The sequence below is a fragment of the Talpa occidentalis genome, unplaced genomic scaffold, assembly GCF_014898055.3.
Source record: "Talpa occidentalis isolate TD23 unplaced genomic scaffold, MPIMG_talOcc4v2.1 talOcc4.5, whole genome shotgun sequence".
Taxonomy (NCBI): Eukaryota; Metazoa; Chordata; class Mammalia; order Eulipotyphla; family Talpidae; genus Talpa; species Talpa occidentalis.
This window is the reverse complement of record NW_023604861.1, coordinates 109,832,501-109,850,616: the sequence shown is the minus strand read 5'-3', so window position 1 is coordinate 109,850,616 and position 18,116 is coordinate 109,832,501. Positions and strand designations below refer to the sequence as shown.

The following is an 18,116-nucleotide window of genomic DNA, read 5'->3' as shown; positions in this document are numbered from 1 at the left end:
GATTGAGGCCAGTGTTTCTTCTGCTTCTCCCAAAACATGCTACAAAAGATCCTGGGAGTCTTGACAGTAGTGGAACATTTAAGAATTCTCTGGGTCTTTAGTCTATACTTGGCACTATGTTGATTGTGCAAGCCCAGATGGTCCTTTGGAGGTTGCTGCCTCTGTTGAACTTATATATACTATACTTGAATATGGAAATCTTTGGTGAGGCCAGCACCCCTGGAGCTTTTAGGGTCTGGGCATTCTTTTTCATAAGCTGTTGTCTTCCTGGGGAATTGTGAGAGAGTGGACTAGGTTCCCATTCTATTTTTGAAATTTCAGACTTCTGCCTTTTTTTCAGTCATGATGGGTTTTCCTTGTCTTCCTACATTTTTTCTATTTTTCTTAGAATGGAAGACCCTTTTGCAAACTCTTTCCTCCTCAAGATAACAGGGAAAGAAAATGTAAAGCACAAATAGCTCTTGTTTCTTGCAGCAATTAAAAAAAAAGCAAACAAATCAATATTCTATAGGCTGTTCCATCATTCTCTTTTCCTTAGTAGATTTAAATCCCTCAAAGGAATATTTCTTCCATAATTTTGCTTCTCTTAATAGGTGGAGCAAGTATGATTTTCTGGTTTTGGCCCTTATGGTGTTCTCCAGCACTGCAACTATCACACAAAAAGCGGTGCTGGGATGAGTGTGTTGTGAAATCTCCCTGAGGATCAGATACCTGGTTCTAGCTGTTTTTAGGGTGAATTCCCCATTTCTTTTTTTGGTGCAGCCCCACTTGGAATTAATTTATTTCAACACTGTCCTGTTCTACCCAACTCAGCTGCCAGTAGATCTTTTATTTTTTATATGTGTGTGTATATACACACACACACACACACACATATATATACATATATATATATATATATATATATATATGTATGTTTTACATCATTGTTCATTTTTGTACAATGTTTGATTTCTCCTCTCAGGTGTAATCCCCATAAAATTCCCACCACCAAGTCACCCGTGAACCATCACCATAGTCTCCTGTGCTCTTCTTCCATGCCCCACGATTTTAATTTCTCTTTCCCCCTCTCCTGCTGAATGTCTCATATTTATAGTTGCTTTCTAGTTTTGTCTCCCCCCCACCCCCGACCCCTTATTCCCTTTTATTCCTTCTATAAATGATGCCATCCTCCAATAGTTTTCTTTTTCCTTCTGGCTTATTTCACTGAGCATAGTGCCCTCCAGCTCCATACATGATGCAACATCTTCTTGATATGGTCATCTGTTTTGGGGCATTTAAATTGTTTCTATATCTTAGCTATTGTAAATAGTGCTGCAATAAACAGGAATGCAGGTTTCCTTTTGAATTAATGTTTTTGTGTCTATTGGGTAGATTCCTGGGAGTGGAAGTGCTGGCTCATATGGTAGCTCCATTTTTAGTAATTTGAGCAACCTCAACACAGCTTTCCATAGTGGTTGGACCAGTTTGCATTCCTAGCTGCTGGTAGGTCTTTTCAAAATCTGGATAAATCTCTCCTGCACCTTGGACAGCATATGTGGGGGATTATCTTTGGCCTACAATTCAATTAGTATTCGTGAATGGGATAGTCCCCTGTCCAGATTCTCCAGCTGTGCCCTCTTCATCTTCAGTGATTGTCTTTTTCTTCCCTACCACTGCTATTCTGAATCTTTTGCTCTTAAGAACTTCCAGGAACTGTGGGTCCTCTTTATGAATGTTGCCTATCCGATATATCTGTCTTTTCTACATGAATGCAAAAAGAAGGTATTTATTCTTTGTGTCTTCCTTAAAATGTACCCCCCTCTAGGCCTTTGACTTGATAAAGAGGCTTTAATACTTGGCTTTGATATGAAAATACAGTCACTGTCAGGAGCCTCTCCATCATGTCCAAGCTAAACATTTCTTGTTGCATATTATAACAGAATACCATAAGCTAGGTTCTAAGTTCTTATAAATAGGATATCTTGGTGAATTTCACTTTATGCCCTTTTATATGTGGAGAAAGTGTCTGTATGATATAGTTTGCTGTGTTAATGAAATTTGTGAAAGTATCATATATCTTAATTCCTAATTCAAACTTTTGCTCATGCTCACATCCTGCTGTGCTTTCTTATGTACTTTCCACCTCTCCCTGTAGGCTAAGATCTTGCTGAGTTTGCAGTTAGTATTTTAGGACTGAGTTTGCAGCTGACCTTGCCCGGAATGCCTTCTTTACATATTTTATTCAGTGTACTATAACATGTAAAAATCACCTCGATAGCTCAGACTCCATTAGGCAATAAGGTCCTAATTTTGGATGAGGAACTCAGTTTTAGTCACTTAGGTTGTGTAGGAGAACTAGTAACTTCAGAATGAATAGCAATAGTTAATTGGAGTGGTGAGCATAGGGATTTAGTAGGAGATTTTCTTTTGACTCATGTTCGTAGGTTAATATTATGCTGTTTTTCATGTAAATACACTCTGAGGCAGGTGGGAGTTTTATGATTTATAAGTGGAAAGTTAAATTATAAATAGCAAGCCCCTGATAAAACTCTTAGGAAAAAACTCAATAACAATATCAAACATTTCTAAGAAAATATTATTGTCAATTATGGACATATTTATTCAAATATTTGTGACATAAATATTCTCAATTTACATGTAGATTTAATATATTTTTGAGGACGATAAAACCAGGTCCCCCACGGGCATGAATGGAGGACAAAATACCTTTTAAAAATATTTCGTAAGTTTAGATGAGTTAGTACAGATTGGTTAACCCTTTTTAGTCATTTGCAACCTACCAGTGATAGTATCAAACACAGTAAAAAAAAATACAAAATAGGAATATACATTTCTTGAGCATTTGCTAGCCTTACGATTTATGTATCAAGATTATACCGATAAAGCATACACATGCTTTCTGTGACACCATTTCATAAGGGAAATACTTCTTAACTAGGATTGTTTCATATTTTAATTACATATAAAAGTGAATCAGCAAGAAAAAAAATTCATTATTCACCTGGTATGTATAATGCTGTAGGATAGACATAGTGGGAGAAATAAAGGAGTAAAAGAGACAAGTTTATCACTGAAGAAATTTGTAACGGGTGAGATATGCATGTAAAGGTAGATCTTTAGTACATGACAGTATTGGGTAAAAGGTGAACAAGTGATACAGGTGACAAGTGCTAAAAGAATCCGAAGAGAAACCATTCTGGGTTATATATTTATTATTTATGCTCTACTTAATTTCAGGTAAAGGAGATATATTAACTGTACTGGATTAGGGAGGGAGTGAATTAAGGAGAACTTAATAAAGAACATAAACCTTTTGCTGGGGACTTAAAAGATGCACAGATGCACAAGGAAGATAGGTAAGGGAGGTTTTCCAGATAGTAGGAATGGCAAGGACACCAGAATGTAGATACATAGGGTGTAGCTAGGGAAAAATAAGTGGAACAACTTGTTTCATGTAGAAAAACAGCAGGAGATAAAAGTGAGCAGATGTGAGGAATGATTCTGAAGCTCTTTCAGTGTTATAATGATTCTGAAGCTCTTTCAGTGTTTAGGAGCTAAAACTTAAATTTATAGGTACTGATAAAGTTGCTCAGGATTTTTGGTAAATATGCAATAAGGTGCAATAGGATTTTAAGAAGATTAATCCGTGGTGGGTATGAGAGTGTGGAGTTGGGAAAGACTGGGTATAAATAAAAATGAGGGAGATTAGGGTAGTACTCCAGAGGTGTGGAGAAGTGGCCTGGGATGTAGTAATGCAAAATAAAGAAGTGATGCGGAACACAATTCAAAGGAATAACTGGTAAGTCTCAGTGAATGAAAGACTATGAGAATGAGGGACACTGGATGTAAAAACAAGGTATAGTATAGAAAATAATGCGGAAAAGCTATAGAACTTATTTTCAGAGTATGTGTAGAGGCACTTTGAATGCAAATAATATTTCAGAGTATGTAGCTAAAATTTCTCTACAAGGATTTATTTTCTGTTGTTTTATTTTCTGCTTACCTACTTGCTTTGATTCTTAGATTGTATAGCAATCAAAAAGTTTATTCTGTATGTATGTATACAACATGACTAGTATTCCATATCACTGAGACAAATTCTAAATAGTACCGTATAAGAAAGAGGACTTATCTGAGTAAAGACAAGTAACTAGTTATGGAGTAGAAAGTGAGAAATGTAAAAAAAAATATAGAGAAGGGATATTTTGTGATGTTTATGATCTTTTATAATCTATTTTGAATCTCTTTGCACAACAATGTAAAGATTGAAAGGAGACTAAATGTATAGAGAGTCTTGTTATGGCTATACCTTTTTTTTTTTTTTAAATAAAATGTCAAGGGAAGGCTGGAAACTGGAAATAGCCCAGATATCCATCAGTACAAGAATGGAAGAGTGATATGTTCATACTGTGGAATACTACTCAGGAATGAAGTGGAATTAACTACTGACTCAAGCAACAACATTGATGAAAAGCAAAAATGTTTTCTCAGTTGAAGAGGCCTTACACAAAAGAGCATATAATGTATGATTATATTTCTATGAACACTAGAACATGTAAAACTTATCTATGGGGGAAAAGTCAGAACTGCTGTTATCTCTGGGGAGTGATGGGTGAAGGATTAAGGAAAGGGACATGAGGGAACTTTCTGAGGGTGATAATGTTCTATGTTTTGACAGAGGTTTTGGGTCACCTGGGTGTATGTGTTTCTTAAAACTCATTAAATGATATGCTTAGGATTTGTCTATTTCACCATATGTAAACTTATGATTTGCCTGCAAGGGAGACAGTAAAGCACGGTGGTTAAGAGGTTGGGATCCTGAATCAGAACTTTGAGTTTGAATTGTATTAGTTGTATTTTTTACTAGTTTTGAGAACTTGAGCTAATTTAGTAGGTTTTCCTGCTCTATAAAATGTGAATAATGGGTTTCACAGTTGCCCATCACTCCCTAACCCCAGCTCTGCCTCTAGCTCCAGAAGCTTCAGGCCAATGAGAAGGATGTTTAGAAAGGAGGTCTCTGTACCATGACACATACAAAGCCTACTGTCCACAAACCAGCTGGTGGTAAAGAAGCAAGCACCTGCCTACAAAGGCTGCTGACCAGAGTGTGCTCTCTACTGGTGGGGTGAAGAAACCTCATCATTACATGCTTAGTACTGTGGCACTTGTTGGTATTAGGCATTATCAGAATCCATTGAACTTTTCTGATTCTCAAACTTCCCGCTTCTGGTGTGAAAAAAATTATCACAACTTCAAAACAGAGTTGAGCTTCCAGAGCACTGCTATTAGTGTTTTGTAGGAGGCAAGTGAGGTCTATCTGCTTGGCCTTTTGAAGATACCAACTTGTGTGCTGTCCATGCAAAATGTGTAACAACTTTGCCAAAAGATAACCAGTCACCATGTTCAGGGGAGAAAGCCCTCAAGAATCCACTATTGAACTTTTCCAGGCTAGCCAGTATTTGGAATTTTAAAACACTAGTAAATTTCTTATTGATGCAAAAAAAGTGAATAATGTCTGCATCATTGAGTTTTATTAAGATTAAATGGGTTACATTATATAAAATACTTATCAAGTATTATATAAAATACTGGCACATAATAAGCTTTCAATAAAAGTTATTTTAAAAAGTCAAGGAGCATACATTCAAAAAAACCACTGGAATTTAAGCCATAGTTTCATTGTCCAGCAAGAGTCAATTCTGATAACAGTACTTCTAGCAAATATAGGATATATTTTTCTATACCTCCAACGGATAGAAATTATGAGAATTAAATATTTTTAAATATTTCACCTAAATAACATTTTTAAACTTGCACTTAAAAAAAGATGGGGGCCTAGAAAGGGAAAAAATAACCTTTTTTTTCCCCCTTATACAGTGTATACCTTCAGGGCAATTCAGCACATTTGTTGTGTACCATTGCCAAGATGCTGAACTAGGAGACAGGGTTCCTACTTAAACAGAGTGTATAGTCTACTATTTAACGTCTCATTGCACTTAGAAGGAAAACATCAAACCAAGCAAATGGGCTGAAACTTGCCTTTAGATACTTACCTTAAGTTAAATTTCAAACAGTATAACCTAGACAGATAGAAGTCTTTAGAACAGTACTACCCAATAAAACTTTCTGTAATGATTAAAGTGTTCTACAACGGTGCTAATATGGTAACCAGTAAGCATGTGGGGCCAGGGAGACTTGAGATGTGGTTAGTACAACTGAGAAACTACATCTTCGTTTTAATTTAACCACATATGGCCAGTGGCTATCAGATTAGACAAAACAGCTCTAGAGTGTGTTTCTCAAAATATCTGAGGAAAAGGACCATTTATTTTAAATTTCAAATTTGTTATGGACTAATCCTATTCTAAAATGCCCAAAAAATAATTACGACAAAGATGAAATGAAAAAAAAAGACATACAAAATATTACCACTTTTTAAATAGCAGACTCATCTGACATAAAAACTCTGTCAAAATTGCTAAAACAGTTTCTTAACATCATCAACTTCTGTATTTTATATCATGTACCAACAAAAAATAATTTTTAGACTGGCAGTAGTCATGGACTACACTTTGAAGGAGGTGGAGATCTGTTTTTACAGAATGTGCCTAAAAATAAATTTTTTTTTTACCCGTTTAAGTACGGTTCAACAAAGTGGTTACTGATATAACAGTTAACATTCTTTACAACAAGTTTTGTCTAGCACAGCTGTATATTGACAGTGCAATGTGGGCAACATCAAGGTAGGCTAGCAGGCTTCTTTGATCCAGTGAAGCCATTTTTACATTTGGAGTTATAAGCTGAAATACCTTTCCTTCTATAAAGTTCAGCCCGATATTTACAGCAGCCAAATTTGCTCAACAGCAGGAAGAAATCCCTTCGGAATGCCTTTGTGAAGATTGCATATAGAAATGGATTGGCACAAGAATTGACTGGGTAAAAAAGAACTAGTAAAATTTTAGAGTTGGTTACTGTGATCAGAGGCACTTTCAAGGCAGCTGAGATGGCGAAAAAGGAAATAGGTGCCATGCAGGTGAAATCCGTGAAGATGAGAACCGCCATTTTCTTAGCCATCTTTGTATCTTTGTTGGTAGCTGTCAGCTCTGGATTTTGAACTGCAAAATATATTTTAATGTAGCAAGCACAAATGATGATGAAGGCCACCACATTGAGTATCAGGATGGCTAATATGTAGACTTGTGAGAGAGTGGTTTCCACATCCATGGGGAGGCAAATGCTGACCTTCATGTAATTGCTGACACCCACAAGGGGCAAAATAGCGATCAGAGTGGAAAAGAGCCACCCTCCAAGCATAATCAGAATAGCATGTCTTAATCGAAGCTTTTGGTTTACCTGAATAGCATATGTGATGGTGTACCATCTTTCTAGTGTGATGACTGTGAGGGTGTATAGAGAAAGTTCACTTGCAAATACAGTGAAAAACCCAGCAGCACTACATCCACTCCCGGTCTGCCAATCTATGGCATGGTTGTAATACTGGCCTTCGGTATGGGAATCAACTGAGGCAATAAGCAGCAGATAGAGCCCCATGCAAAAATCTGCAAATGAGAGATTGCACATGAGAAAACGTGGCACGGTCAGTTTATAACGACTGGTCAGGAGGACAAAGAGGACAGTCACATTTCCCATGATGGCTAGAATACTGATCAGCCAAATCAGGACCCTAAGGAAGTCATAGCCCATAATATCTTCACAGGGATTAAAAGCATCTGGTTCAGGAGCACATTGAAGTATCTTGGGTGAGCAGAAACCATAGTCATAATCCCAGCCACTCAGTTCATTTTCATCAAAGATGGCAGAATACCTATAAGAAGAATATCTGTAAGAAGAATATTTTGACTTTATGTAAATTTAAGAGATTTTCAGTGATTCAGGGTACTAAAAATTCAAGAATCATTTTTAATGTCTTTTTTTAAGCCTAAGAAACAAAACCACAACAGCCTTGGCCTGAGGTTTATTTGTTAAATTATTGGAACTCTTAATTGATGTAGGAGTTCCAAAAGAAGGAAATGAAAAGTCATTTAGACTTAAAATATATATATATGTTTTGCACATTGATGCAAAGTCTTAATGAAGTTGTTTACATAGGATAATTCTCTTTGGAAAAGAAATTTAGAGGCACAATATATGCTTGCTAAATATAAAAGAATCCTTTCTTGGCATTTTCTTAGCTATTTATCTCATTTAGTTGCCAACCAAACTGCTATCAAGCTGTTTGTAGTGAAACACAAATGGGATTGGAAGGCTCAAATTGTTGACGATCATCAGCTACTGATGAACTTGTTTGCACTTGAGTCCCTGGTTAATCAAATAGCCCTGCTGAGAAATAGAAACCAAGGATAGAGTACTACAAACTTAGCAGCAGATGAAGAATATCATCATGGGCAATAGGAAGAAATGGTGAAACTGGATACTTGTTAGAGGAATGAGTCAAATTCAGAGTGGGTTGAAGAGGGACTCTGTCTTTAGTGAGGGAACAGGCCCACCTTTGCCACAGTTGCTGCTGTGGTCAGAATTCAGAATTCAGGTTTTTCATCCTCTTTTAATGGGACAATTAGTTTTCTTTCTGCCATCCTTCCTCCAATTTTAACTCTCTCTCTCTTCTATCTGTATGTTCCTACTTGGATGGACTTTCTTAAGCACAAGTCTACTGATTCACTTTTTTCCTAGGTTCTCATTGGCTATGGATAAATACCAGAATCCTTGAGATGACCTCTGAGTCCCCCCTTGAACTGGGTTCTGTTCCTTTCTTCAGTCTCATCTTTAAAAAGCAGTAGTGATGTGCAAAAATGGGCTGTGGAGCCAAACTGCTTGGGTCCAGTCCTTACGGAATGTGTTTATAAACCTGGGAGAGTTACTTAAATTCTCTTCCCTCTAGTTTTTTGTCAAATAATATATCTCCCTTATTACGTCTGTGCAAAAGATTAAATATATTAGCACACATAGAATGTTTAGAATAATGCCTGACACATATTAAGTGCTCAGTGAACATTATGGATTCTTACAATTTATTGCATGCAAATCCCTATGCAGCCATCCCTTTGGTCGCATGAAATGACTTGTGACTCAAAATAAATTCTATTGTTTCAACTCTCTGTCTTTGTGTATGAGATTTCTTTTGCCTGGAAGACATCTCTGTTTCTTCTTTCCTTCCTCGTCTCCTTTCTCTAGTGAATTCTTCCTCATTTGTAAAATAAGCTCATCTATGAAACCTTTACTGATCTGCACCTCCAGGGAGTTTATTGTCCCTTTTGCTGCACTTAAGTATTATAATTATCAAACTATATTATTATGTGATGATGCATGTGTATATTTAGTAGTCTTATTTAGGCAGGGGACAAGATCTTATTCATTTTCGAAATGTTAATGCCTCACACAGGTTTGACTCAGAGTATCCATTCAGTAACTATTTATGCAATAAATAAACCAGGACGATCCTGGTTCTAAGAAGATACAGGTCAGTGAGTGTCTACAGTTTGGCGCATGTAGATTGAACAAATTTCATTTGCCCATAGTTCTGCTAATATAATCGTGGGGAATGGTGGGATGGGCATGTTTCTGTTAAGGCCATTACAAATAAGTATTTCTCTTTAGGAATCCTCACAGGTTTAAAGAGTATTTTTCTCTACTCTCAAAACTTTGCTTTTCATGTTATCTATAAGGAAGTGTGTATGTTTTATAGTGAGTAGATGAAATGTTATATTTGACCAATACAATCATGAAAAGGGGAAGAACACATTAAAAAAGAAGGGAAAAAATGACTCAGGACCCCAGAAAGGTGCTAGATTATTGCAGAAAACAATTTGGAACTAGAGAAAGGCCACGCGCAGATGTCTACTTAGGATCCTCTCACACATTTGTCCTCATCTTGTGGACATCAATATAATTACCCAGATTTGTAATCTTTAAAGAGATATAGTGGTTACAATGAACAATTAAAGAAAATGCTATCTCTTAGTATTGGAAAGGCCCTTTAAGACCATCTGTCCGGAGCCGTCCGGAGCATGCGCCGTGTTGCGTATGCGTGCCATGAGTTAAGTTTCGCTTTACCGTTTAGCTTTTGGAGAACCACAGGTTTTTCCTGTAAGTCACATGAGACTGGGAGGTACGGGGGGAGGGGCTATGAGGGTATAAGAGGAGAACCTGGGAGAGAGAGGGGGAGAAGAAAAGAGATTTAAGAGGAGAACCATGAGAGAGGAGAGTGCTGCGAGAGGAGCAGAGAGAAGGCCAGGGAAGGTAGAAAGACAGGGACAAGAAAGACATGGAAAAGTAAGAGAAGGAAAAGGAAAAATAAAGAAGCATGCGCTAGCGTCAAGTTGCCTCAAGTCCCTCATTTCATCCTCAGCCCTTCTCTTTTCGTGCCTCCGAATCCCGTGGGTCGGGACAACCATCTACTGAATCCTTCATTTCATTGGTGAGACAGTCCAGACTGAGGAGGTTAGTGACTTGCCTAAGACCCCTCAGCACTTGGTATATTAGTGGTAACCGTGTGAGGTTTTCATATCCAAGTTCCAGAGACCTTTTATCTACTTCATTGTGTTTTTCAATGTGTGGCATTTAGTTCACTTCCGTCAGAATCTCCAGGGTATTTGTTAAAATGCAAATTATTGGCTTTATCTCAAACATTGAATCACATTTTTAGGGGTAGAGACCAGGAAATTGTGTTTTAAGCACATCTGCTGGATGATCCCTACACTAATAGCCTATATTTAAATCAAGTGAAAGCCTTCCAACTATCGCTTGCTCAATTTCTTTTACTCCTTTCTCCTTAGCAGAAGTACTTCGGTTGCTAGAAACACCAACTGAAATTTTCTAGAAATTCTGTCATAATTTCTGAATAAATTCATCAGTAAGAGTTGAGGTATATTTCCTCTCCCACTCCCCTGCTCTTTTGCCCTTTATTTTTTTTTTGCCCTACTGGGCATATGTCTTAGCAGTTCTTCTCCTTTGTGATTTGTCTTCAAACCAAATACTTGCCTGCTGCTACTTACATGTGTGTCCTGGGATGGTTCCTGAGGGTAGTAGCATGCTTATTGACAAAAGCACAGCACAGAGCTGTCTTTCATATTGAAGGCTATGTAGGGAGTTTGAATGGACGCACGTGGGTTTACCCACATTGAGCCAGAGGAAAGAAGCAGAGCACCGCTCCTTCAGTCACAATGAACAGAGAAAGAAGAAAAGATGGGGCTCTCCGAAGGCCAGGGATCCAGTTGTAGTGGTAAGGAAGCCAAGGCCTCTCAGTAGAGTAGGTTAAGGTTTAGTAGTTTGCTCTAGAATTTCCAAACTCCAGGGACTCAGGAATAACAATTTGGTGAAAAGGAGAAGAATGAGATTTATCTTAAAAAATGCTTTTTTGCAGGGCGCACTCTCTTTTTCTTGGATTTTATATTAATTTCAAGGGATTTGGGGAGGGTGAATATTAAGGGACTTGTTTCAAAAGCAGATTAGCATAACAAACTGAAGAGTGTATATCCATTTGGGAAGGCTTGAGTAGAATCTGGTGAGGATTATTGAGATTGGGGTAAAGACTCGTCTCCCCCCTTCTGGTGGTACCATCGACTCTAACAGAAGTGGTTTCATATTGTAAGGGGGAAAAAAGGGCAGATGTTTCAAAAGAGTTCTCTGATGGAGAGACTGTCAAGAGAGAAGACAGAAGGGGGAGGAAAAGGAAACTGGAGGATAGGTGGTGTCAGATCTAAATGGAAGAAAAAGACAAGAAGGAGATAGAGTATATCACTCCCTTCACTCTGATAGTTCTGAAAGTCAAGGATATTCCTTACAAGGAAAGAAGTATCAAAAAAAAAAAAAAAAAAAGATAAGTATGGCCCAGGGATACCCAGTGTTATAAGAAACATTACGGTAAGGGTTCAAATCCAACTCGGAAGAGCCCTTAAGCCCAGGGTCCTCCCATCACACCAACCTGCTGTCTTTATGTAACATGCAGATTGGTAGCAGGGAAAAGAAAAGAAAAAAGATATAGAAGAGGGAGATTGGCAAGAATCTTAGGGCATCTGGCTTTGTAGCCTGCAGGACACTGGGGGTTGGGGATGGGGAGTAATGAATCTTCTAACTCACAAAAAACGCAGCATAGGGACATCTGGGATTACCTTTTGAGACATGCTCTTTTGTTACTGAAGATATGTGAAATGCCAAGGCAGCCAGGAAAAAGTTTTAAAAACCAGCCACTACAATAGCTATGTAGCTTCTATTCTGTGTATATTAGTGATAGCATTTAGGCTGAATGATTTTAACTTTTAGCACATAGTGGTCTGGCAGCCCAAGTCTTTTTGAAGGAGTGTGGGGTCCACAATAGGTTAGTCTTTGTGGGGCGCTGGTTACATGACTAGTGAAAGTGTAAAATACCTGCATCCAAATGCCTGCAAATACAAATTTTAATTTCCGAGAAGAATTTAATTGTAGAATAAACATGAAGTTACATTTTTTTAAAAAGCTTTTTTTTTTTTTTTAACCAGTTGAAATACTGTATCAACTGATGCTACTTGCAAGGACAAATTTAGAACTATTAAAATGCTTTGCAAACATCCTCCCAATCAAGACTTTTATCAAAAGAAAATCATTGGCACAGATAATAATAAGGTGCACACAGAATGAGATGTGGCTTCCTGAGTTTCTTTGCATGCAAATACTTACAGTGTTTCATTATTTGGTTTCCTTGCTGTGCTTTCACATTGTTTGGAAAAGTTTTCAAAAATGGAAAATGAAAAATTCTGCCTGAAAGAGAAAAGGTAAAAAAAAAAAAAAAGCAATTGAGCTTTTGCTCTTTAAACTAGACCTGATCATGTCTATTTATGCTTTGTTCATCCATATTCTTTACCTATTACACCAGTGTCGTGTTCTGAACCATTGTCCCTACTGAAATGCTTCCCGGAGAGAGAGTAGAGCCTTTGAATTGTCATTAGAATTCTTCCAGCTTAGATAAAATGCATCTGAAAGCTAAGTGTTTTGTGTGGGCTCTATAGATGAAAAAACTTAAATTTGTCATATTGAATCATAGGTGTTTCAATGCTCGTTAAAAGCTACCTTTTTGGTATATTAAAGTTTGCTCCTCACCACGCTCCTTCCCACATTGGCCTTGATGAGCAAAACCACTCAGAGTTCATGGCTTTGAATTGTAACCGGGAATCCTTTTTAAAGGATTTGAAGATATCAGACCTGACATTATTGTGTGAATTTTCTGCTTTTATTTTTGCTTATGTGCAGAAATATATGTGGATTCTCCCAACTCCTTCATCTTTCCAAGATGTTTAACTTCTAGAAAGGGGGGAAATGTCAAGAAGGTAAAAGGATTGTACTTACATTTCTAAAATAAAACAAAAGGGAGGCACAAAGGAAAACAGGGTGGAAAAAACAGAGGAAAGGAGAGCAGTTTGTGAGAAACTGAACCTTTCCTGGGGAGGAAGAGGTAATAAGGCAAGTCAAAGTGGCCATGTCTACATTCTTCTTCTCCAACACCAAGAAGATAATTCCTTGTAGAAAAACTTTGTGTAAAAACAGGAAGGTGGAGAATATATCAGAACTATTTGACCTGAACTTTCCAACTATTAATCAGCTTGTTATTTTGGGCCAAGAGTATGAATCTTCAAATTTGGATCAGATTGTGTGTGTGTTTGATGCTGTCTCTGTGTTTGTCATTTAGAGATACTGTAATGTGAACCAACCTGCAGTTCCCAGGAAATGTTCTTGGCCTTCAGATAATAGCACTGGGCTCCATCTATACTATCTTTTTGAAATTTTTATCATAGATACCAAGGAGGCCTTTAGGGCCATCTGCTAAGGCAGTTGTGTGCTTTATCCAGGCTCAGCAGCTGCAGGGCAGAGGGGTGACTCAGAGTTTGCACAAACATTCCACTGATCCTCCTTCAGGCACTCTATCCTTGCTAGCCTAGCATCCAAGGTTTCTAGCTTTAGGGACACAGAGGGAGTCAGGTCAAGCTTGTAATCCCAGTCAAGACAACCTCTGTGTGACTGCATTCACATCTCACTTTGATACTGTCCCGCAATTGCATGAGGCCTCAGTGTTTTGTTCCCTCCCCCTACCTCCCTTATTTATTTATTTATTTTTGCTCAGAGATCGTCTTTTCCAGCTACTGGAATAAAAAGCTTCTGAAGTAAAGTTTTCATATGCCAGTAATGTCAGAAGGGATGTGACCTCTTTGCCCCATAGGTGGAGGGGTCCAGGATCACCTTCCTCATGAACCAGCATCTATAATTGTTCTCTCAATGTATTTGTTTTCCTCGATCTGTTTCTCCACTTTGCTGACAGCATGGTATTTACAAAAGCAAATTTGGGAGATTTTTCTTGATTTTTTTCAGTGGCTTCCCATTTTCTAAACCACTTGGCCTGGCACTAAGAGCCTATCACAACCACCTCTCTCTGATTTCCTCTCACTCATTTCTCCATATGCAAGAATAAGTCTTGTTCCAAGTTTTTTTCCTGAAGAACTTTCATTCCTCCGTCTCTTGCCTTTGTCCCTTCACACACGGTATTCCATCTTCCTGGCGTGCTTCCCCCTACACCCATCTAGCCAGCTCCTACCTGTGCTTCAAGTCTAGCAGAAGACACTTCCTCAGAAGGACTGCCACAAGGCCTGCTGCCATTTAGAAACTTCTGTGCACCCAGAATACTCTGTTCTGTTCTCAGCTCTAACATAACATGCTGTATTATACTTAAGTACTGGTTGTCTTGTGCATTGCCCCCAAACAGCTATTTGTGACACTGAGGGTTGGGATTATCTCTTACTTGTCTTTGTCTCTTTGGGCTCTTGTACATGATTTGGAACACGGTAAGCACTCAGTGTTCTTAGAAGCTCACTTAATGTACATGGGTTTAGAAGCACAGTGAGACCTTGCTCTTGGTTACCTCAAAAGCTTCAAACAGAACCCACCTATCTATGCAAGGAGCAAAGCAGGTGTACAATAATATATGCTGGTTGATTCATTATAAATAGGTTGATTCTAAACAAAGACAGCAGCATCAAATGTTACTATCTTAGGGCATTCTCACTGAGGATATCTTCTTAGGCTGCAGAATATGTCCTTAGGGCAATGTCTTTCCAAGTTGTTGGACCTGTCAGTGGGTCATGAAAGTGCAAAGAGTGCATCAAGACTAGCATTGAAACCAAACAAAATCAGAGTGAAATAGGTAAGAAAACAGCAGACTATATCCCGTGAAGAGTTGCTGCGTTTTCTATCAGTTACAAATGTGATGTGTACTGGGTTGCAATGTGAAAAAGATATTTCTAGTACGCATCTCAGTCGGAAAAAATCTGGAAAACTGCTTGAAGGAAGGATGAACTCCGGCACGCCCTGCCATTCCACTCTGGACTGACGTGAAATCATTTGAGTGAGCAAGATGCTCCCTACTGCACACAAAGCAGCTGGGGGCTGGTGCCCTGTCTGTGCCTGCCCTGAGCTAATCCTTAGGGCGCTGGTGTTCTGTTCTGAAATGGAAGGCAGTCTCTGCTGGGAGAGAAATAGCTTTTAGAAAACAACATAACCCTCCTGTAGGGTTTTGTGTGCGCCTTTTATGAGGGACTAAGACATAAGGTAAAATTTACCCTCTTGAGCATCCCCCCCCCAACTTCTTTAAAAATGATGCTCTTCACTGATAAAAGCTAATTGGCTTTTGAGATGGCAGTTTTGCGCTCCATTTTACAGCTGCAATGGTAGCCTAATACAAGGTTATAATTCAGTCAGGCCAAAACAGGCTACAGAGATCTGGCTTCAGGTTGAATTGACTACTTGGAATCATTTTTCAGGAAGAAACAGGGTGGTTCATTTGCTTCTCATCTATCCGAAAGTGACCCCACGGCTCTGGAGTTGGTCGAGGAGGCATTGAGTGAAGGAGCAGGGAGCTGTCAACTGGGGACTATTTTGAAGTCAGAAGATTCTGCCACAGCTTGTCAGGATTACCTTTTGTTTTTTACTTACTCCTTTGGTGGCAGGTTTCTAAAAGCGCAGCAGTGACTAGGGTAAGTCAGTGTGGCATACAGGAGACTGGTAAATTTTTCTCTTGATGGCAGCTTTTTAAGAGAATAGGATGATGTGGCAATTAGTGTCTGAATGGATTCCAGCCCATCGCTGGGCAGGGCTTGCAGTTTGGTGGAAGAAATATCCCTGAAAAATAGAAGGGAGAAAGGCATTTTATTTATCATCAATGTATGATTCATAAATGAAAGCTCTTAACAATAATCCTGGTATAGGTTCTTGGGGCTCTGTTTTTTCCATCTTACCTTCCCCCTAATGCTCCATTTCAGTTAGTCTCATTAAGATCTGAATTCAAGAAGCTGTGCTGTGGTTTTTTTTTCTCATATTTACCCCATTATTCTTTTCAAGGTTGAGTATAACTCCTTGTACCTGCCACACATCATTATCATTGCTCACTCGCTCTCCTGCTTTCCTTTCTCTCTAGCTACCTCCTTCTACCTCTTTCCACTCAACAGAAGTGAAATAGCTACTTGCTTTATGAGACAGTGGGCACAGTCAGTGACATCAGCTTTTGTGCTCTGCCCCAGGGGAAATATTCATGACTTCAGATGCCTAGGTCTATAATTGATCAAGCCTGCAGGGTAGATTTTCTGGAAGCAAAGCAGCTAGGCTGTTAAGAGCCACTGTGTGGCGATAGCCATCGTCTCCCAGCACACAGAAGGCGGGTTCTCTAAAGGCAAGCTGGAGTCTTCAGTCCAAAGAAAGCAAATACTGGGCCATGCAAGCAGAACTGTGTGGAAAGCTCAGGTTTTGCAAACAAGGTCCTGAACTCTTGGGCTTTTCTATATTTAAGGCAATGTCTAAGAAAACACCAAACAATCAAATGTGAGGAGGAAGAAGAGTCAGTGGGAATTTTAAAAGCCAATGTATTTCTTAAGTGGCAGCTGCTGTGCTCCATGAAACTTTCCTAGCAGCACAGCAGCTCTCTGACCCAGCAAACTGACCCAGTACTTCCAGCACATGGAGCAATCATTAATCATGATTGCTGGACAGGTGAGCTTGACAACACAGAATGAAGACTAGTGTAGACCCTCGACGGAATAATCAAGACAGCAGAATTTGCCTCCAGGGCTGCAGACTTTTGCTGCTTTTTGTAGCCTTGTCTATTTACCTAGCTGGTGTTCTCATTCAGCTTTCTAGAATTATTATTTCAGGTATGTTAGGAATTGAGCAGGATTCTTTGTAGATCTGGTGGGTTTTTTCTTGAGGAGGGGAAGTGTAATATATTTTAAATTAGGATTACAGAAAAGCTGTAAAGGAGCTGTAAAGCTCATTACAAAGGAATGGAGATGTTCTTTACGATACTCCCATTAATGGAGGGACTGGGCACCGCTTCTCACACCCTCAGAGAACTGACGCACAGCATCTCGGTCCCGTCCTCCTGTCCAGCAAATGCCAGGTGAGTCAGCTCTGTCAGCACATGACGCCATCCTCCATATTTGGTATTATAGTTCGAACTGTATCTCCCCAAATTCATACGTTGAGGTCCTAATCTCCCGGTACGTCACAGTGTGATTTTATTTGGAAATAGCGTCTGTACAGAGGTATCAAGTTAAAATACGGTCATTAGGCTGGGCCCTAATCCAGTGTGACCACTGTCCTTATAAAAAGGGGGTGCTTTGGAGATAATCACACACACACAGCAAATGCTATGCGAAGACCGAAGTTATGACTCCACAACCAGAAAAAACTACCAGAAGCAAGGAGACAGACCTGCAAGAGACTTCTCCCTCACAGCCCCCAGAAGGAACCAGCCCTGCCAGGCCCGACTTCAGCTTCTGCACGATGGTGAGACAATGCCTTTGTGTTGCTGAAGCTCCCAGGTTGCCATGCTTTGTCATGCAGCCCTTTTACCTGTGGCGGCTGACACTCTGCAAAGCCCGGCTGGGGAGGACATGGTTATGTACTCTGAGTAGGGATGTTGCTGTGCACGGTTGGAATCATCACTGTACTCACAAGATGCTAGGCCCTGTGGCCCCCTGGAAGGCTCCATTGTGCATCTTCTCCAGGTGTGCATTTTCCTTTAAGTCCCTGTGGGGAGGACAGTGTCCTTAGTGGAGTTGGCATCTCATGTGTACCCAGTC

At 39.2% G+C, this 18,116-nt stretch overlaps 1 protein-coding gene across 1 annotated transcript in view; it reads right to left on the bottom strand.

Moving 5' to 3' along the window:
* Positions 1–2,569: 2,569 nt before the first annotated feature.
* The window catches only part of LHCGR (luteinizing hormone/choriogonadotropin receptor), a 52,902-nt gene continuing 37,355 nt past the window's right edge, over positions 2,570–18,116 (bottom strand). The window contains 5 exon segments of the mRNA XM_037528085.2: positions 2,570–6,750; positions 6,753–7,828; positions 12,676–12,756; positions 15,976–16,161; positions 17,989–18,063. Coding sequence (XP_037383982.1) covers positions 6,677–6,750; positions 6,753–7,828; positions 12,676–12,756; positions 15,976–16,161; positions 17,989–18,063 — 1,492 coding nt within the window. The 3' untranslated portion in view covers positions 2,570–6,676.